Consider the following 19,322-nt stretch of genomic DNA (forward strand, 5'->3'; position numbering starts at 1 on the left):
AAAGCCATTTACTTTGCAACACATTTCACCAAGTTGAAAACAAAATTAGTAATTGAACCACTAAGTATGAACACAAAGGACACCAATGCACAGAACACAGAGATTGGAACAATGATTGGGCCTCATACTCTTGTCTGGAAGTACACAAAAGAGGACGTTTGATCTCCAAGAAAAGAAGTGGGGAAGGGATGCAGGCAGATAACAATGCTCTTCTGGACATGCTAATGACCAGCTAAAGTGACCCCAGGCCACTTCTTAGGCCATGTCTACACTTGAAACTTATGTTGACTCAAGTTATGTCGGCAGTTACTCCAGTTGCGGCAGTTAGTATATCACTTGTGCACCTGCATACTTGGCTCCATGGGTCGGTGGTGCACATGCTACTCCTGGGAGAATTCTGTGCCAAAATGTTTAAAAATTCTGCACACAATATTTGAAATTTCTGCAAATTTTATTTTTCAAAATAACACAATATAATCATGCCAGTTTCAATTATTTTGGTAATTTATTTCAACGAATATGTCAGCATGTATGTCTAACAATACAGACCAAAAAAAAAAAAAAAGATTCTGGTAATTTTTTTTTTTTGACAAAGAGATTCCTTACTAGGCATATTAATACAGAACGTTGCATAATTCATTTAAATTACAATACAGGACTGTATTTCCTGCACCTGTCAGAAGCAGTGCAAAGGCTTGGTGAAGTCAAGGATAACAAAGGAGCTGAGGGAGAGGGAAGGAGCAAACCTTTTTGGTGTTGGGTGTGGATGGGAGTTTTCTTGGGGAAGAGGATTGTTAGGGTGTTGGGAAGCCTCCCTCATGCAGGCCCTGGCTGATCCTAAGCCTTTCCCATTCAGTCAGGCATGTCTGCTCCTGTCCCCATGGGTCTCTGCAGCCCCCCTTTCCTGTCCTCAAGCTCAAGGCCATCACCCCACTAGCTCCTGAGCCCATGTGTCAGTATGTCCCCCCCACTAGCCATTCTGAATCCCAGTCTGTGAACCCAGCAGCCCTGTGTGCCCCACTCTGTCCTAACTTGGCTCTGCGGCCAGGGTGCTCTGATGAATTTCTACTCTTGGGGGAATTCTGTAGCACTGGACATAGAATTTTGTATTTTCCCGCATAAAATACATTTTGCCTAAGAAGTGCTGCGGTTCTGTCTTTTGCCGACCAGAGGCCGCTGTGGTGCTAGAACAGCGAGCATGAACGCAGCTGGCTCTTCTGGCACCACGGCAGCCTCTGATGGGAAAAAGGCAGAACCGCAGCACTTCGCAGGGAAAATGTATTTTATGCGGGAAAATACAAAATTACGTGAGACAGAGGAATTCTGCACATCCGCAGATGCACAGAAATCCCCCAGAGTAACATACTCACCAGCAGTGCTTGTATGGGTGCAGAGTACAATGCACTATGGGTAGATATCCCACTTTGCAACTCGCCACTGTCCAGCACACTGTCTTTTGGGAAGTTTTGGCGATGCATTATGAGGTTGAAATGAGTTGTGCAGGGGTGACTGGGAGCATGGAGTCAACTTCCCAGTTTGTAACTGTCTCCATTCCATAATGTTATCTATCTCTCATAATTTTCATGTCTTTTTTTCAAAATCCCACAACCCTGTGTGGCCCTCTTCGCTGTCCGCCATCTCTGACAGAAGCACGGTGCCTGCCCAGCTCTGCACTACTATCGTGACCATTGCAAGCACGGGGTGCACAATCCTGGCATATTTGAAGAGCTACAAGAAGACCCAAATGAGTGGGGAACATGACGATTGCTTGGAAGACAAGACTGTCGTGGGACAGTGAGAACAATTCAAGGTTGTTGGTGGCATTCATAGAGCAGCTGCTGATGGTGGAGTGCCACTTTGGAAAAAGTCTCTTGCTTTACAAGACAAAAGAGAGCCCTATGCTTCAATGCATGGGGCCTGATACTGCCTGGGGAGGAATGGATATACCGCAAATTATCTATCACCTTCATGTAAATTTTAATTTAAGAACAAAAGCCAAGGTTAAAATATGTGCTCAGTAAAACATCTGAAATTAGTGATAAAGGTGCAACATTAAGAATTTAGCTGTGGTGTATTTATATACAGAACAGAGCACAACAACAGTTATCACATTAGCAGTCCACTTGATATAGAGTTAGGCGGGCAGCATTTATAGTCCGCTTTCCCAAGTATATTTCACTAAAACAGAATATCAAAAGTCACAGAACTACTCAAACCCTACATTCTGAGCAAACAGCCCAGAGTAACAGAAAACTTTTGAAAAAGATTAAGATAAAGAAAGCAACAGAGTTTCTATAAATTAAATTTAAAAAATCCCACTATACCTTAACAAAATCATTCATGTCTGATTTCCATGCTTTTGCTTCCTGGCCAGGGGGGGGGAAAAAAGACAGAAAAAGGTTCTTTGAAACTTCAACAATAAGTATCAATCAGAATTAAATTCAGTATTTAGAAGTTAGGTGAATAAAAAGTCTAGGTAAAATATCTTGTCTGATGTCTCAGCATGCTTTTCTTGGACAAAAGGAGCATAGTCAAGCACAACGCCATTTCCTTAATCTCACCTATCCGTCTATGGTACTTATGTGGCCCCCATTACCAGAGTATCTGAGCACCTCACAATATTAAATGTCTTTATCCTCACAACACCCTCATTAGGTAGAGAAGAGCTATTTATTCCCATTTTACAGATGGGGAACTAAGGCACCAAGAGGCAAAGTGACTTTCCCAGGGACAGCCAGTCTGTGGCAAAGCAGAGGATTGAACCTGGGTCTCCCAAGTCCTAGGGTTCTGCCCTAACTACTGGACCATGCTTCCCTGTCTCAGACTTTCTATTTGTCTGCATTTTCTAAGCTGGAATCATGTTTGAGCCCAAACTCTTCTTTTCCTCTTACATCTTCTGTGTCTGCAAATCTACCTACCACTGGCTTCTCAACACTGCCTATGTACCCACCCTCCGCCCCCTCTACCTCAACTCCACTTCTGCTAAAATTCTCATCTGTCTTCCAGATGACTTTTCTTCCTAACCTGTTAAGCTGATTTGCTACAAACACTACACAGGGGAAGCCTGAAGGGTATCTGTGTTTGTCTTTGCTTATTCCACTAATTAAACAGAGGAGATTCTTTCACCCCTTGCCCTTGTTTAAACTGCCATCCCTTTCTCCTCTTCTGTCTTTTTAAGGCAAGTGCTCCAATATCTCCAAAGTACTGCCAGAGGAGAGCTAGTCTACTCTGTTCCACAGATAATGCTGTCACCATTAGGTCAGATCTTCTGATACAGATGTAGCTCCAAAGCAGTAGCACTATAGATATAGCACTAGATATTTTTTCACTTCAGACATCTTAGCTCTGTAGTACCACATTGTTCTAAATTGTTCCATCTAAGTTTCATAAATAAAATATTAAATACACATAAATAGCTAAAGCTTCTTCATTTTTAAAAGCCAATGACTAATCTTCACTGCTGCCAGCAGAGACCCGCTTCAGTAAAGGGGACTAGCTCAGCAGAAGAACAAACGTGCAAGTAACAGCGCCCCAGGCTGAACTTTGGAAATTGGGCTATTTTTTATCATAAGAAACAGCTGACAAGGTAGGAAAAGGACTGGTTTAAATCATTCCCCACATTTAATAAATGCAATAAGCCAAAGACTTTTCTCTCTGGAATGGGAATGGCTCAGTCAGGTCTGCAGTTAGAATACTGCGGGGAGAGAGGAGAGGACAGCAGAAAGCATAATTTAAAAATCAAAACATTTTTAAAACTTTGAAGAAAAAGTTCTTTACTAATACTATTACTGTATAGACTGGATTTTTAAAGTTACTGCTTTGGTAAAGTAACATAGTGGCTTTATAATCCAGATACAAATGTATGTTTATTGGGAGATAATTATATCCCAGACCCAGAACCCTTTTCAGACAAGCAAGCAGGTTACAACTTCCAGCCAAGTCATTTTGTAAACATAATTCTGTTTGGAGAGTTGGAAGCAAGGGCAATCTTTGTTGGTACCAGATATCATAATTCTGCTTGCATTTGCTTATTTTTCTTATTGAAATGGTTAGTCATTCCAACAATATGGTCACCCACTTTACCTGTAGCATGCCATGCATTTCTCTTTTCAGCTGGCCAAGATCTTGAAGCACATCTTCCGCTTTCTTCACTGTTTTATTAATTGAATTGTAATCTTGGAGGGGGCCTTCAAAGGCAGGGAATGAGTCAGTTCGCAGGGCAGGAGGCCTGCTGAGAAGATTACATATTACTAAAATCTCACAGCTTCTTGACTTACTTTAGAAACAACTAGCTTCTAATCTGAAATTTTTAACATGGATTTGAACTTTGCACAAGTATCAAACCTTTACACAGAAAGGAAATTGCTTCTTCTCACAGAGGCCTTGGCCAATTATATTGCTTCTTTTGTTTAATAGTTACAGTGTTTGCGCTATTAGGAACAAGATAGAAAAATAGCAGTAATTAATTTCCAAAGTGAAAAGTTTCTCAATTTTCCAATGTTACTTCAATTATTTCAATCTAAATTTAAGGTCTAATTTGACTGTTAATTAAATATGGTGCAAAGTGCTCCCCCTCAGATTACATGTTCAAGCCATCAGTGTAATATATAAAAACGTAGTGAAATCATGACAACAAAAGCGTAATCTGGAAGCGGGTTCTTCAGACAGGAAGGATAAAATTTCCTGACCTGTCCTAAGGCTTAGAAACTGTCTGCACTAATAGTTAATTTTCCTTCTAGATGCAGTTTTAAAGAATATCCATACATTATTTTTAAGACAGTATATGAACTGGATAGCAGTTTCTGATAAAACACCTTAATGCAAGGTGGCCAAAAGCTACCCTAACTGGAAAATGGAGAATTCCATTGGCATGGGGAACCTTCTATTGGAACACTTCCAATATAACTGGCTCTAAGGCACTATATTCCAGCCCTCTACAACCCAGGGAATAAACCCGGAAGAAGGGAGATCACTCAGTGCTGTTGTGCTCCAGTGAGCCCTTTCAGCCCTTTGGGAGACTGATCACCAGCCATCATTACTTACAGTTGTCCTAAGGTTCCTTATGCTGCTGTAAAAACAAGCCCTTAGCAGCCCTGGAGATCATGGAAGCACAATGGTAATATAAAGCCACCTTTGCTTCCCCTTTTTGGGTCCTGCACCAAGCACATCTTAGTCAGACCCAAAGCCCAGGCCCAATCTCTCTAATGCAGTGGTTCTCAAGCCGTGGCCCAATCAGCACACAGTTGTGGCTCATGTGACATCCTCAGAGCCATACAAGTAGCATATATATTGCGTGGGTGCAGCCCACGTAACACATAAAGAGCTGCATACGCAGCCCACAATGGTAAATAGATTGAGAACCACTGCTCTAGTGCATCTCCTACCTATTACAGTGGTTCTCAACCTTTCCAGACTACTGTACCCTTTTAAGGAGTGTGATTTGTCTTGTGTACTCCAAGTTTCACCTCACTGAAAAACTACTTGCTTACAAAATCGGACATAAAAATACAAGTGTCACAGCACATTATGACTGAAAAATTGCTGACTTTCTCATTTTTAGCATATAATTATAAAATAAAATTGATATAGATTATAAATATTGTACTTACGTTTCAGTGTGATGCTTCAGCTTGTTTTTCACTTATGAGCCTTGTCTGAAAATGAAGCCCCACCGCCCAGGGCTGAAGCCGAAGGGCCGCCACCTGGGGCTGAAGCACGTAACTTAGCTTCACAGGTCCCCTCTGGTGTGAGGCCCTGGGCAATTGCTTTGCTTGCCACCCCCAATGCTGACCGTGTGCTTGCAATCCCCTAAATCCCTGTCCTGCAACCCCCAGGTTGAGAAACATTCATCTAGATGAGTTGAGTATCCCCTGGAAGACCTCTGAATAACCCCAGGGGTACACGTACCCCTGGTTGAGAACCACTGTCTAGCACACACCTATGTCATATTAAAAATAAAAAGTCTATATGAACGTCTGATACAGTCACATTTACTTACCACTCTCTCTCAGAATGCCAGGCCATTTTGGTGTTGTTTAATAATGACTTCTCAGAAGACTCAGTTTGTCTCAATGGAGTTTCTTGAGAATTCAGAATTTGCTCCAAAAGTCTCCCTCCACCTACAATAGGAAAAACATAAACAACATTATTATTATTAAGCATATTTAATAAATTTAAGTGGCTTATTTTCATTTCAAGAAATAAATATTTCATTCATTTAAAAAAAATATTCACTATTATTTAACTAGATTTATGAGACTATTGCAATGGAAACTATTTATCAATTTGGTTCTAAAAATCATAGAATCCTAGAAATATAGCGCTGGAAGGGACCTCAAGAGGTCATCTAGTCCAGACCCAACCTCCCCCACCCCCCACGATGAGGCAGAGCCAAGTATACCTAGACTATCCCTGACAGGTGTTTGCCCAAACTATTTTTCAAAACCTCCAGTTGTAAGAATTCTACAACATTCTGTGGTAACCTATTCTAGTACTTAACAATTCGTATAGTTAGAAGGTTTTTTCTAACATCTAAGCTAAACCACATTTGCTGCACATTAAGCCCATTACTTCTTGTTCTACCTTCGGTGGACATGGAGAACAACAGTTTTATAACAGCCCTTGACATATCTGATGACAGTTATCAGGTCCCCAGTCAGTCTTCTTTTCTCAAGACTAAACATACCTAGTTTTTTTTAACCTTCCCTTATAGGTCACGTTTTCTAAACCTTTTATCATTTTTGTTGTTCTCCTCCGGACACTCTCCAATTTGTCCACATTGTTCCCAAATAGTGGCAACCAGAATTGGACACAGTACTACAGCTGAGGCCTCGCCTGTGTCAAGTAAGATGGAACAATATCTTCCTGTGAGGACACTCCTGTTAATACACCCCAGAATAGTGGTCTTTTTCACAACTGCATCATGCTGTTGGCTCATATTCAATTTCTGATCCTCTATAACCCTATATCCTTTTCAGCAATATTATCGCCTAGCTAATTATTCTTCATTTTGTAGTTGAGCGTTTGAGTTTTAATTCCTAACTGCAGTACTTTCCACTTGTCTTGACTGAGTTAATCCTGTTGATTTCAGCCCAATTCTAAAATTTAATAATGTCCTTTTGAATCCTAATCCTGTCCTCCAAAGTGCTTGCAACACCTTCCAGCTTGGTGTCACACACCAAATTTTATAAGTGTACTCTCCATTTCATTATCTAAAGTCATTAATGAAATTATTGAATAGTACCAGCCCTAAGGACAGGCGCCGGGGAGGATACTACTAGTTACGTTCTCTCAGCTTGACAGTGAACCAAACTACTCTTTCAGTATGGTTTTTCAACCAGTTGGACCTGCACCTTATAGTAATTTCATCTAGAACCCATTTCCCCCATTTGCTTATGAGACTATTATGTGGGACTGTGTCTAAAGCCTTGCTAAAATCAGAATATATCACCATCAGAAATTATCCCCATCCATTAGGTCAGTAACCCTGTCAAAAAAGGAAATTAGGTTGGTTTGGCATGATTTATTGTAAACAAATCCTTGCTGGCTATTACTTATCACCCTATTATTCTCTAGATACTCCCAAATTGATTGCTTAATCATTTGTTACAGTATCTTTCCAGGTATTAAAGTTATACTGACTGCTCTCTTATTCTCTGGGTCCTTTTTGCTCTCCCCTTTTAAAATATAGGTATTATATTTGCTTTTCTCCAGTTCTCTGGGACATCACCCTTTCTCCGTGAATCAACAAAGATAATCACTAATGCACTTTTACAGCACCAAAGAACATGCTATGCCTAAAAAACATTCAGGTAAACATCAGAGGGGTAGCCGTGTTAGTCTGGATCTGTAAAAGCAGCAAAGAATCCTGTGGCACCTTATAGACTAACAGAAGTTTTGGAGCATGAGCTTTCGTGGGTAAACATGTTATTTTATTTATGATTTCTATGGGACAGTGAGATGAGAGGAACAACAAACAGGAACACCCTAAGATTGGAAACAATACAACACATGGCAAATTAAACAAACTGTTTTCACGAGACCAGTGAATCAGTGTATTTTATTTAATATGGGTATATTTAGAGATGGAGCCCTCAAGCCAGGTCTATACCACAAAGTTTAGCTGGCATAGCTATGTCAGTCGCAAGTGTTAAATAAATAAATGAAGGGTCCTTTGGCACCTTACAGACTAACAGATGTACTGGACCCTAAGCAGATATCTGACGAAGTGGGTATTCACGCACGAAAGCTTATGCTCCAATACATCTGTTAGTCTATAAGGTGCCACAGGACTCTTTGTTGCTTTTTACAGATCCAGACTAACACGGCTATCTCTCTAATAAATAAATAAATGAAAATCAACCCCCTAACTGACAAACATGAGGACATAAACACCCATGTCAACACAACTTATACTAGCAAGAGTCATTTTCCTAGTATAGCTATTTCAGCAAAGCCTTTGTAGTGTAAACTAACCTTCAGAATGATTCCAGACCCTAAAACTTGAGAATTGTATAAATCTAAACAGTAAGACAACCACCACTAAACACTGCCACTGCCACAACAACCACACTCAGAGAAACATTTTGTCTTGAACCATTTGGGGATTTTTTTATTCCATCTTATAGTGGATGGCTTTTTATTGATGTGGGTTTCTTTTTGATGCTCGCAGACTTGAAGAGAAAGATAGATGCCTAGCACACCAGGATAGGGAATGGAAAAATGCAGAAAAGGAGAGGGCAAGTGGAATTAACTGATGGAGCACTGAGAGCATATAAGGAAATAGTAAACAACGAGAACAGAGATGTAGTCAGGGATGAATCATGAGAAGGTTCATTCTGATACAGAAGGTAAGAAGCCAGGAAAGGGATTCAAAGATGGAGTGACATGGTCCAAGCAGTGGGCAAGAAAGATTATTTCAGCAGGGCCATTCTGTACGGACTGGAGAGGAGCAAGAGGGAAATCTGGGAGGCCAGAGGGGAGGTTTCAGTAGTCTATGCAGGAAGTAACCAAGTGATAGACAAGCATTTTGTCCACAGGGTAAGAGTGCAAGGGCTGGATTTTTTAGGATATCCTCAACGGTCACACCAACTTAACCAGGTCTTTGTGCTTTTTAAATAAGGTGCTGAAAACTGAATTCTGGGCTGCCAAGCCAGTATCAAGTAGGGCTGTTAAACACTTCCTTTGGTCAATATACTGTTTTTATTAATGTAATCCAATGTACCATCTGCCTTTTTTTGTGTGTGGGTGACAGTGTTCAATTTATCTACCACTGTAACTCTTCTGACCTAGCCAGTACTCTCCTATTCAATATTCGTGGGTATAATACTGCATTCCTACACAAACCATCTTACACTTGACTTTACTGCATTTTATTCAAGCTCATTCTACCACTGTAATGAAGGCTGAACTGCATTTTAATACTACCCTCTCAAGTGTCTGAAAGACCTGTAAAGTGCGCATCATGCATGTTTTGGGCTCCCTTCAACATTCCTTACTCAGAAGTCATGAGTTTTGCCTGAGTAAGGAGTAACATATAGGGCCATTAGATACCACACTCACCACTTCATCCTTCAAGTCTAACATGAAAACACTAAATACTATTGGACACAGAACAGACCCCACTCAATGCCTGCCTCCAACTTGACAACAACCCTTCATTAGTTACTTGGATATTTAATGTTAGGGTCAAAATGCAATGGCAAGACAGGGGGGAAGCTCATCCAGAGTGTTCATTAACAGTAATGCCTTGAACTCCGGGAGTCGCTAATTTACTGCCAGCACTAACCCTTCACCAAACACATTTTTAGAAATGTTGAATGTATATGCCTAGATTCAGGTAATCCAATAAGAACTGTCTTTAGAGAACATGAAGATGATACAGGCAATAATAGCCACTGGCCATGCCCATATCAGTGAAGGCACAAAGGAAAGCTATTTCTGAACTTTCCTCTGACACTTACCCACAACACCTCCATATGCTGATTTGGGTACATTTTCCTTTTCTGCTATAGGTCTCTCTTTCTTTGAAATTTTCTGAGAGATTTTCACGTCTTTTGATACAGGTACAGGAGCATATCTCCGAGGAGCTGGTGTCTTCAGAGGCGATTTCTGTGTACGAACGCCATAATTTCCAAATTGACTTGAATATGCTTAAATTCAGGAAAAAAAAATGAACAATTTTTCTTTAAATCCAAAGTTAAAAGATTTTCAAAAGGAAAACAACCTCTTCAAAAGCAAACAGAAGTTTAAAAAATCCCCACAGAAATATAAAATATTTCCATTAGCAAGACAAAATTTTTAAAAATAGGCAGTAACTTTGGAATTGAGGAAAGTAAGTGGAACATGTCTACACTGGAGCTGGAAGGTGTTGTTCCCAGCTCGGGTAGACACATCACGCTAGCTCTGATCCAGCTGGCATGCTAAAAATAGAAGTGTACCTGCTGCGGGATGAGCAGCAACAGGGGCGAGGCACAAGTCTGTACCTAAGGTTCGAATACTATCTTACTCAGGGCAGCTAGCCCCTTCCTGAGCTCACGCTGCCACAGTTACACTTGTATTTTTAACACGCTAGCACAACCAGAGCCAGCACAGGTATGTCTACCCAAGCTGGAAATTACACCTTCCAGCCCCTGTGTGACACACTGTACCTCAAAATAACCCCCTGTAACTGCCTTATTTACTACCATTCTGCGGTTATATATTTTGTACAAAGTATGCCTTGTGAGGCATCATTTGAAAACTCATGAGCTACTGAATTTTATTATCATATTAGCATGCGTGTATCATCATTGTATATGGAGTTACGAGATTTTGCTATGATTACTTTGTTACTCAACATTTGTGGAGTCTGGGAAATGCCCACAGACCAGCTTCTCAGAAATAACAACGGCCTTGCATGTCATCCCAAATGTCATGTACACACAAGGTGTGAGCAAGAAATTTACAATTCATCTGAGACACGCTTTGAATCGCACATACACAGGAGACTTCTCTATCTATACCCCAGCAGGAGGTGGGAGTGGGGTTGTTCCTCAAGAAGAGGAGGAGGGTATAAAATAAGAGACAATGGCTTCTGCACTACCTCTCTCCTTCCTCACCTCTAATGAAATAAGATTGCTTTGAACTGGGGGGATTGGTTCCAGCTGGGGAAGGTATCCAGCCTGTGTACTAAAAACTGTGAACTGCGGCAACATTCAGAGGGTCGAGAAAAGCTGTTTGTTTCAAATTTTACTTAACTTGGTAAAGTTTAGAAATTATATTGCAATTTTATCATTGTATTTCTTTTTGTAACCAATTCTGACCTTTTATGCTTGTATCACTTACAATCACTTAAAATCTTTCTTTCTATAGTTAATTAACTTGTTTTTATATTTTACCTAAACCAGTCTGCTTTGACTGAAGTTTTTGGAGAATCTCTGCACGGGTTAATAAGGGCTGGTGAATATTCATTTTCTTTGATAAAACGATGGACTTATGAGCTTGCTCTGTCCAAGGCAGTCTTGAGCAGTGTAAGACGCACATTTCTGGGGTGCAAGGCTGAGGGGATTTGCAGGTGTTTCCCTGTTTACAGTTCATGAGTGGGCAGGAGAATATTCATGTAACTTAGCTGGGTGTGCCTTACATGCCGATGGCTGTGTGAAAGCAAAACCTGGAGGGCTACTTTTCACTAGCATAGCAGTGTAAGAGAAGACCTAGGCTAAAGAGTTAATCGAGCACAGTAATTCCACAGTCCAGATTGCATCCTGGGAGATGTCACACCCAGTGCAGACACACCCTAACAAGAGTCCAGGGCACAGTATAGCACAGTCAGGCAGTGTACAAGTTTCCACATTCACTCTCTTTTATAAAACAGTCTTGGGCCTCTCAAATATAATCAGTTGGGTGAGCATAAGTATCCACTAAATACCAAAATCTCACTTCAATTTGATATAAATGTGGTTTTTAGTTTATGTAGTACGCACTGTATTAATGAAGATAAAAATCAGTTGTGCAAAAATATTCGTTATTCCTTAGTAATATGTGGTCCTAAATTTATGAAAGCAAGATTAAGACAGAAATAAAACTGAGTATCTAAATCAACTGAATTATTCACCTTGGGTGGGCACAGCATTGGCAGAGAATAAATTCCTATGACATGAAGAGACTTGGTTGGTAAGTGGTTGCTGTAGTTCTGGGTTTGTAGAATGCTTTGCCACCAAATTGGAAGATGGTATGTTAACTGGTTGGAAACCACCCGTGTTGATTGCAGAGCTAATGAGATGAGACTAAGAGACAAAAGGTACAAAGTTAATTTAAAAAAAAAAAAAAGGAATTATAGGTATTTAACAAACAATCTGAACAAGCAAATATGTAATATATTTGCACTAATTGGGATCCGGGGTAAAAAATGATAGGCTGCAGGCTAAGAAAACTAATACTTGCTCACTGTTTTGAAAAGCAGAATTAAACAAAACTGACATACAGGAATCTCTCCCCCTCCAAAAAAGGGGGGAATAAGCATTCCCATTCTGACTGGTTCCCAAAAACACAGATAGTAGCATAAGAGGGATTTTTTTCCCAGATTCTTAGGGTATGTCCACTCTGTGATTGCAGCTCAGGTAGACATTCTGAATTTAGCTTTAATCTAGCTAGCCCGGGTAGTGAAGCAGTGAAGCTATGGCAGCTCACGCTTCAGTGCAAATTGTTCAAACCCCTCCAGAACTGTGGGTAATTACTCCCGGGGCTAGTCTTCACTGAAATGCATATTGATGCTGATCCACTGCAGATTAAAGCTGGCTCAGCTATGTCTACCTATGCTACAATCACATACAGCACTATTATTAAGTTGAAAGCTTCCCAAACAATCTAAGTTACTTGTTCCCATGACAGTGGTATCCAGTGGCCTCACAATCTAGTGTATTTATCTTCACAACACCCCTGTGAGGTAGGGAAGCGTTGTTACCCTCATTTTACAGATGAAGAATTAAAACAGAGAAGCCAAGTGACTTGTTCAAGGTCAAACAGGAAGTCTGCGGCAGATCAGGAATTTGAACTCCATTCTCCAGGTCTAGGCTAACCACAAACCTCCCTAACCACTTGATCATCCTCCCTCTCTGGAACTAGGTCATAAAACCTCTCTGTCCTATCCCACACATTCTCCTCTGCAATTTTAACTGCTTAGACAGGTAAGAAGCCACCAAACTAATCCCCCCGGCATAGACATATGGGCACAATAACAATCTCATACATGTGAAAGTACGGTTGCAGATTTACTCAATTAAAGAAATTTAACAACAAACTTCAGTATAAACACACCAAGACACAGAGGCAGAGAAACAGCAAGAAGCTCTGTGTTTCTATGCAGGTACCTGGACATGGATTTGTTGCTGTTGTAACTTTTCAAGATGCTGAATACGCTGTTCCATTAACACAGTCATCTGTTTTTCAAGCTCGTTGACTCTGTCATGACAACGGGATCTCTCTTGTTGTTGAGCCTTTATATTTGTTTGCTGTTCTGCAACGCGTTGCAGCTGCTTGTCTGTCTCCTGCAGTTTACTGAGCAATGCTGAAACAGAGCTAACTTTTGCTTCCAAATCACTTTGAACCTGAGGAAAGAAATTAGACTCTGTAGCTCAGGTATAGTTCAAAGAGAAGTGTAGTTATACATTTTTAAAACTCTTGAGTTTGAAACCTGAGGCAAGAGGAAGCAGGTATTAATACCATTCCTATCTGTTCCCAATATCCCTCCCCCACCATCACATCACACCACACACTTTTTGGCATCTATATTTTCTTCAAAAGATTCAGATAATAATAGTCCTGATTTGGGGTGATTTAATAACACAAGAGAACCTTTTCAAAAGATAAATACAGCATTAAACAGGTAGTGTTCATTAGTGCCAAGCCACCTTTTACCCAAATAAAATGAACAAAAACATCCCTTAAAATAGGCAGTACAAATATTATCAGATTGCTGCAGACTCTCTTTTATGTTAAACCGATCTTTACATTAACTCTCATTGGCAACCTCCCCCCCCACAAAACTATAGCATATAATTATCGCTCTGAGAAAACTGGGGTGTTGGTTTTTGTTTTGTTTTTTAAATTCATAGCATGGTCACGGGTATTTAAATTTAACAGGATATACGTGGCTGCCGAGTCTTTTTCCCTCTCCCCTCCGAATGCTACCATTTTCCCAACAGCAAGGAGCCAGAAGCAGGCATTCTCACTTCCACCTCCCTGCCAAGGCCACACCTGCTCACAGAGTTACTGGGGGGTGGGGTGGGGGTTGTCTCATCATCTGGTGCAGTCCATCCAGCCCAGCCCAGCCCAGCCCAGCCTAGGATAGGGATTGGGATTGACACGACCCACACTCAGCTCCGGACCAAGGCTGCTGCACGGTTGCTTCCTGTCCAACTTGCAGGGAGAGGGGGCGGGACAGACAACACACGGCAGTTAGGAGCTCTGATCCACCTAACAGCAGTGCCCAACAGGCAAAGGAGCTGAGACCAGGATCCGCTGCTTGGAACACAAGCAGAGATGAGAGGGCCCCTGCCCTGGCAGGGGAATCCGTGTGAGACTTTAATCCATCCCTGTTCAATCCTGCTGTTCAGTATAATTCTTATGGCTGCTGATGCCCCCTACGTAGACCACTGCTTCTGGTGCAAGGCCACAAGCACAGATTGGTGGGACCACAACATCATGCAGGCTTGGGATGACCAGCAGTGGGTCCAGAACTTTTGCATGAAGAAAGCAACATTTCTGGAGCTTTGTGAGCAACTTGCCCACATCCTCCAGCGTAAAGAGACACATCTGAGGTCACTCTTGGCAGACTAGAAGCAGGCTGCTATAGCTGTCTAGAAGCTGGCTACTCCAGACTGCTAGAGGTCCACTCATAGACTCATAGACTCTAGGACTGGAAGGGACCTCGAGAGGTCATCGAGTCCAGTCCCCTGCCCTCATGGCAGGACCAAATACTGTCTAGACCATCCCTGATAGACATTTATCTAACCTAGTCTTAAATATCTCCAGAGATGGAGATTCCACAACTTCCCTAGGCAATCTATTCCAGTGTTTAACTACCCTGACAGTTAGGAACTTTTTCCTAATGTCCAACCTAAATCTCCCTTGCTGCAGTTTAAGCCCGTTGCTTCTTGTTCTATCATTGGAGGCTAAGGTGAACAAGTTTTCTCCCTCCTCCTGCCGACACCCTTTTAGATACCTGAAAACTGCTATCATGTCCCCTCTCAGTCTTCTCTTTTCCAAACTAAACAAACCCAATTCCTTCAGCCTTCCTTCATAGGTCATGTTCTCAAGACCTTTAATCATTCTTGTTGCTCTTCTCTGGACCCTCTCCAATTTCTCCACATCTTTCTTGAAATGCAGTGCCCAGAACTGGACACAATACTCCAGTTGAGGCCTAACCAGCGCAGAGTAAAGCGGAAGAATGACTTCTCGTGTCTTGTTTACAACACACCTGTTAATGCATCCCAGAATCATGTTTGCTTTTTTGCAACAGTATCACACTGTTGACTCATATTAAGCTTGTGGTCTACTATGACCCCTAGATCTCTTTCTGCCATACTCCTTCCTAGACAGTCTCTTCCCATTCTGTATGTGTGAAACTGACTGTTCCTTCCTAAGTGGAGCACTTTGCATTTATCTTTATTGAACTTCATCCTGTTTACCTAAGACCATTTCTCCAATTTGTCCAGGTCATTTTGAATTTTGACCCTGTCCTCCAAAGCAGTTGCAATCCCTCCCAGTTTGGTATCGTCCGCAAACTTAATAAGCGTACTTTCTATGCCAACATCTAAATCGTTGATGAAGATATTGAACAGAACCGGTCCCAAAACAGACCCCTGCGGAACCCCACTTGTTATACCTTTCCAGCAGGATTGGGAGCCATTAACAACTACTCTCTGAGTACGGTTATCCAGCCAGTTATGCACCCACCTTATAGTAGCCCCATCTAAATTGTACTTTCCTAGTTTATCTATAAGAATATCATGCGAGACTGTATCAAATGCCTTACTAAAGTCTAGGTATATCACATCCACCGCTTCTCCCTTATCCACAAGGCTCGTTATCCTATCAAAGAACGCTATCAGATTAGTTTGACACGATTTGTTCTTTACAAATCCATGCTGGCTATTCCCTATCACCTTACCACCTTCCAAGTGTGGCAAACAGTTTGGGGTTGGAAAGTCGACTGTGGGTAAAGTGATGGCAGAGGTAACTGAGGCAAACAGGCATGGTGGTTTACCCCAAAGTGGTTGACATTAAAGATATTCCAAAGGTAACTGCTGACTTTGAAAGAACGGGGTTTCCTGACTGTGGCGGGGCTATTGATGGCATTCAGGTGCCCATAATTTGCCCTCCTCAAGGAGCATGAGTACATAAACCACAAAAAGAGTACTACTCCATTGTTATGCAGGCACTCGTGGACCACAGAGGCCTGGGCTGTACAGGAAAAGTTCACGATGCCAGTTTTTTGCGGCTCAGGAGTCTACATTCATAGACAAGCTGGGACACTATTACCACCAAATGACATTGAATTAAAGGGTGTTACTGTCCCCATTGTTATTCTGGGGATCTATAAACAGCGGTGTAATCTATCAAACATGGGCTTTCTCCCATCCTATTCACTATGTACTGCACAACATCACACTATCTACTGTGACACTTCCCAGGGTACCCAGGGCTGTGAAGCACAGCACTACCACCTGCCCTTACCATGAGGGAATCTTGTCTGTGTCTGCTGTGGATCAGCTCCCTGACTCCAAAAGCTTCTGGCAACACAAGCTGCCTTCCAGGCTTCTGCAAGCCTCATGCTCTATGTACAGGTTAGCAACAGATACACACCAACCCCTGAGTCCTCAGAGCATCTCTCTGGAGTGCCCAGCCCCTGATCCACTGAACAATTAGATCCTCTTTTCCTAAGGGTATAGTACACATCAGCTTACAAGATCCAGCTCAGGATCACTAATTTGCTTAAAACAGAGCACTTATATTTACAGTGAAAGCAAGAATAAGTTTATCATCAAAGAACAGAGACTCAACTGACAGCAAGAATTTTGGAAACAATTGGTTACATATCAAACAAAATCATAATACACTTTCTAGAACCTCAACTTCACTCGCAAGACATTCCCCTATCTCCTACAGAACAGCTTACTCCCAAGTCCTTTCCCCAGCATCGTCAACCAGGATGTCTGAGATCCTCCTTCCATGTTTGTCTCAAGGCACACTGTCTTTATATATAATATAAAAACAAAGTTCTCACATATTTTCTGTATATACATCTCACAATGATTAAGATGACCAGAGGGGGACAGACTTTCAGCAGAGATCTTACATGACCGCTTCTGGTAAACCCAGAAGATCCCTGTACCCCAATGTACCCTGTGCCTTCTGCCAACTGGCAACAAGAGGCCCTTGGGTTACACCTACAAATACATAGAAGAGACCTAACTGAATGCACCCAGTGTTTGTATCCTTTTGTCATCCCCTCCTACCGCCCCAATGAGCCATGCTGTTCGAGATGACTGTGAGCACATATGAAGAGAATGCAAATGAAAGACAGTGGGAGCTTCACTACTAGCCATCTCAGACTTATTTATTATTTCTATTATTTAACTTGATAGAGAACTAATTTTACCAAAAAATGTCTTACTTTGAGAAGTGGAGCAGTTGTAGCAATGGCAGCTGCTGTGGCTGCCGCGATGGTTGCAGCTGAATCTATATTGCTGTGTGCTGATCTGGTATCTTGAGTACTCTCTTTCTTTTCTGCAGATACATTTTCTAAAAGCTGTACCTTCACCTCCTTAAATACAGGAGGGTTTTGGGTTCTGTAAATACAAAACATATCTTCCTGTGAATGGCATTCTTGTCAATTCCTGATCAAACATAACGTTCCCGTTCCCTCCACTCTTTCCCCATAAACTAGCCTTTCCTCAGCACCATTAGCCATTGTGAGGCTTTCCAGGGATACCCAGGGTTGTGAGGGGCCTCACGACCACCTGCCCTTAGCATGTCTGTGCCTGTTATGGATCAGCTCCATGAAACTACCAGCCTCTGGCAACACAAGCTGCCTTCCAGGCCTCAGCAGGCCTTTCTCTGTATAGGTTAACACACACACACACACACACACACACACACACACACACACACACACCTTCCCAATATCCCTCTGAAATGCTCAACCCCTGCTTAACTGGACACTCACAGCACTCCTAGATTTGTTACCTCCAAAGGAATAGTACACATCCGGTTGTAAGAGTCAACTTAACACACAGCACTTAGATATAGTTTTAGTGAAAACAAGAATACCTTTATTATCAAAGAACAGAGATTCAAGTGAAAGAACGAGAATACAGTGAACAGTTACATATAAAACAGAATCATAACATGCTTTCTACGCCTAAGCTTAATACACAAAGGCATTCCCTATCCCTTACAAGATAGCATACAGAAAGTCTTTTTCCAAGCATTTTCAGTCAGGTTGGATGAAATCCCTTCTCATAAGATAGGCTCCAATGGCAACTTGTCCTCACAGAATGAAGGAATAACTTGGGGGTTCATCTGCACCCAGGTATAGTTTCAGAAGTTTACTGTCCTACTCCTAAGCAGGATAACTCTTGCTGGTTTTGTTTTTTCCTGCAGCCTCCACAACCTATTGATTGGTATTTTGCTTGGTCTGTAAATGGGCATCCAGGGAGAACCACATAATACTTAATGTGCACATGACCAGCCAGAGTGAGATAAGCATCTCTTCCTATCTCCCAGCCAGGAGTACGTGGATTATCTTTTGGTGACCTGTCTTAACTCTCAGACCTAAAGAACATAATTTTTAGTATCTATACATAATTTCACATATTTTCTGTACATGCATCTCACAATTATTATGATTTCCAGTATGACACAGACTTTCATTACCGACCTTACATGACATTCTTTGCTGGACAAGCATGTAGATATCAGACCCAGGGAATTCCTGCAACCCTTATGTACCCCTGTGCCCTTTTGCCAATTGGCATCAAGAGGTCCTTGGGTCAGACCCATACATGCATTTATGGCTTCTTCAACAATAAACTTCCTTTAAAGAAAAATTACACATTTCTCCCACACAGCTGACACTACAGAATTTTATTTAAATCTTTATTGCAATAAGATAATAAAGATTTGTTACAGAGGTACCATTTGTTAATGTTTGTAATATTAAGGGCATGGTCTGTATGACTACCACCATGACACACAACGGGGTTACATGCTGGCTGTCACTTAGTTCAATTACATATGCAGTTCTAGACTGTGGTATAGACTTGACCTTATTCAAGCAG

General features: G+C 41.5%; 1 protein-coding gene across 9 annotated transcripts in view; it reads right to left on the minus strand.

Moving 5' to 3' along the window:
- The window catches only part of KIAA0586 (KIAA0586 ortholog), a 131,260-nt gene that overhangs the window by 99,329 nt on the left and 12,609 nt on the right, over nucleotides 1-19,322 (minus strand). For 7 of the 9 annotated variants that reach the window (XM_050952505.1, XM_050952508.1, XM_050952503.1 and 4 more), the window contains exons 6-12: nucleotides 17,657-17,831; nucleotides 13,350-13,586; nucleotides 12,095-12,266; nucleotides 9,963-10,151; nucleotides 5,999-6,119; nucleotides 4,084-4,231; nucleotides 2,325-2,366 (exon numbers count right to left, since the gene is read on the minus strand). In XM_050952505.1, the coding sequence (XP_050808462.1) occupies nucleotides 2,325-2,366; nucleotides 4,084-4,231; nucleotides 5,999-6,119; nucleotides 9,963-10,151; nucleotides 12,095-12,266; nucleotides 13,350-13,586; nucleotides 17,657-17,831 (1,084 nt within the window). The remainder of the gene's footprint in view (nucleotides 1-2,324; nucleotides 2,367-4,083; nucleotides 4,232-5,998; nucleotides 6,120-9,962; nucleotides 10,152-12,094; nucleotides 12,267-13,349; nucleotides 13,587-17,656; nucleotides 17,832-19,322) is intronic. The other 2 variants (XM_050952504.1, XM_050952506.1) reach the window with 2 other exon arrangements.

The sequence above is a fragment of the Gopherus flavomarginatus genome, chromosome 5 (genome assembly GCF_025201925.1).
Source record: "Gopherus flavomarginatus isolate rGopFla2 chromosome 5, rGopFla2.mat.asm, whole genome shotgun sequence".
Lineage (NCBI taxonomy): Eukaryota > Metazoa > Chordata > Testudines > Testudinidae > Gopherus > Gopherus flavomarginatus.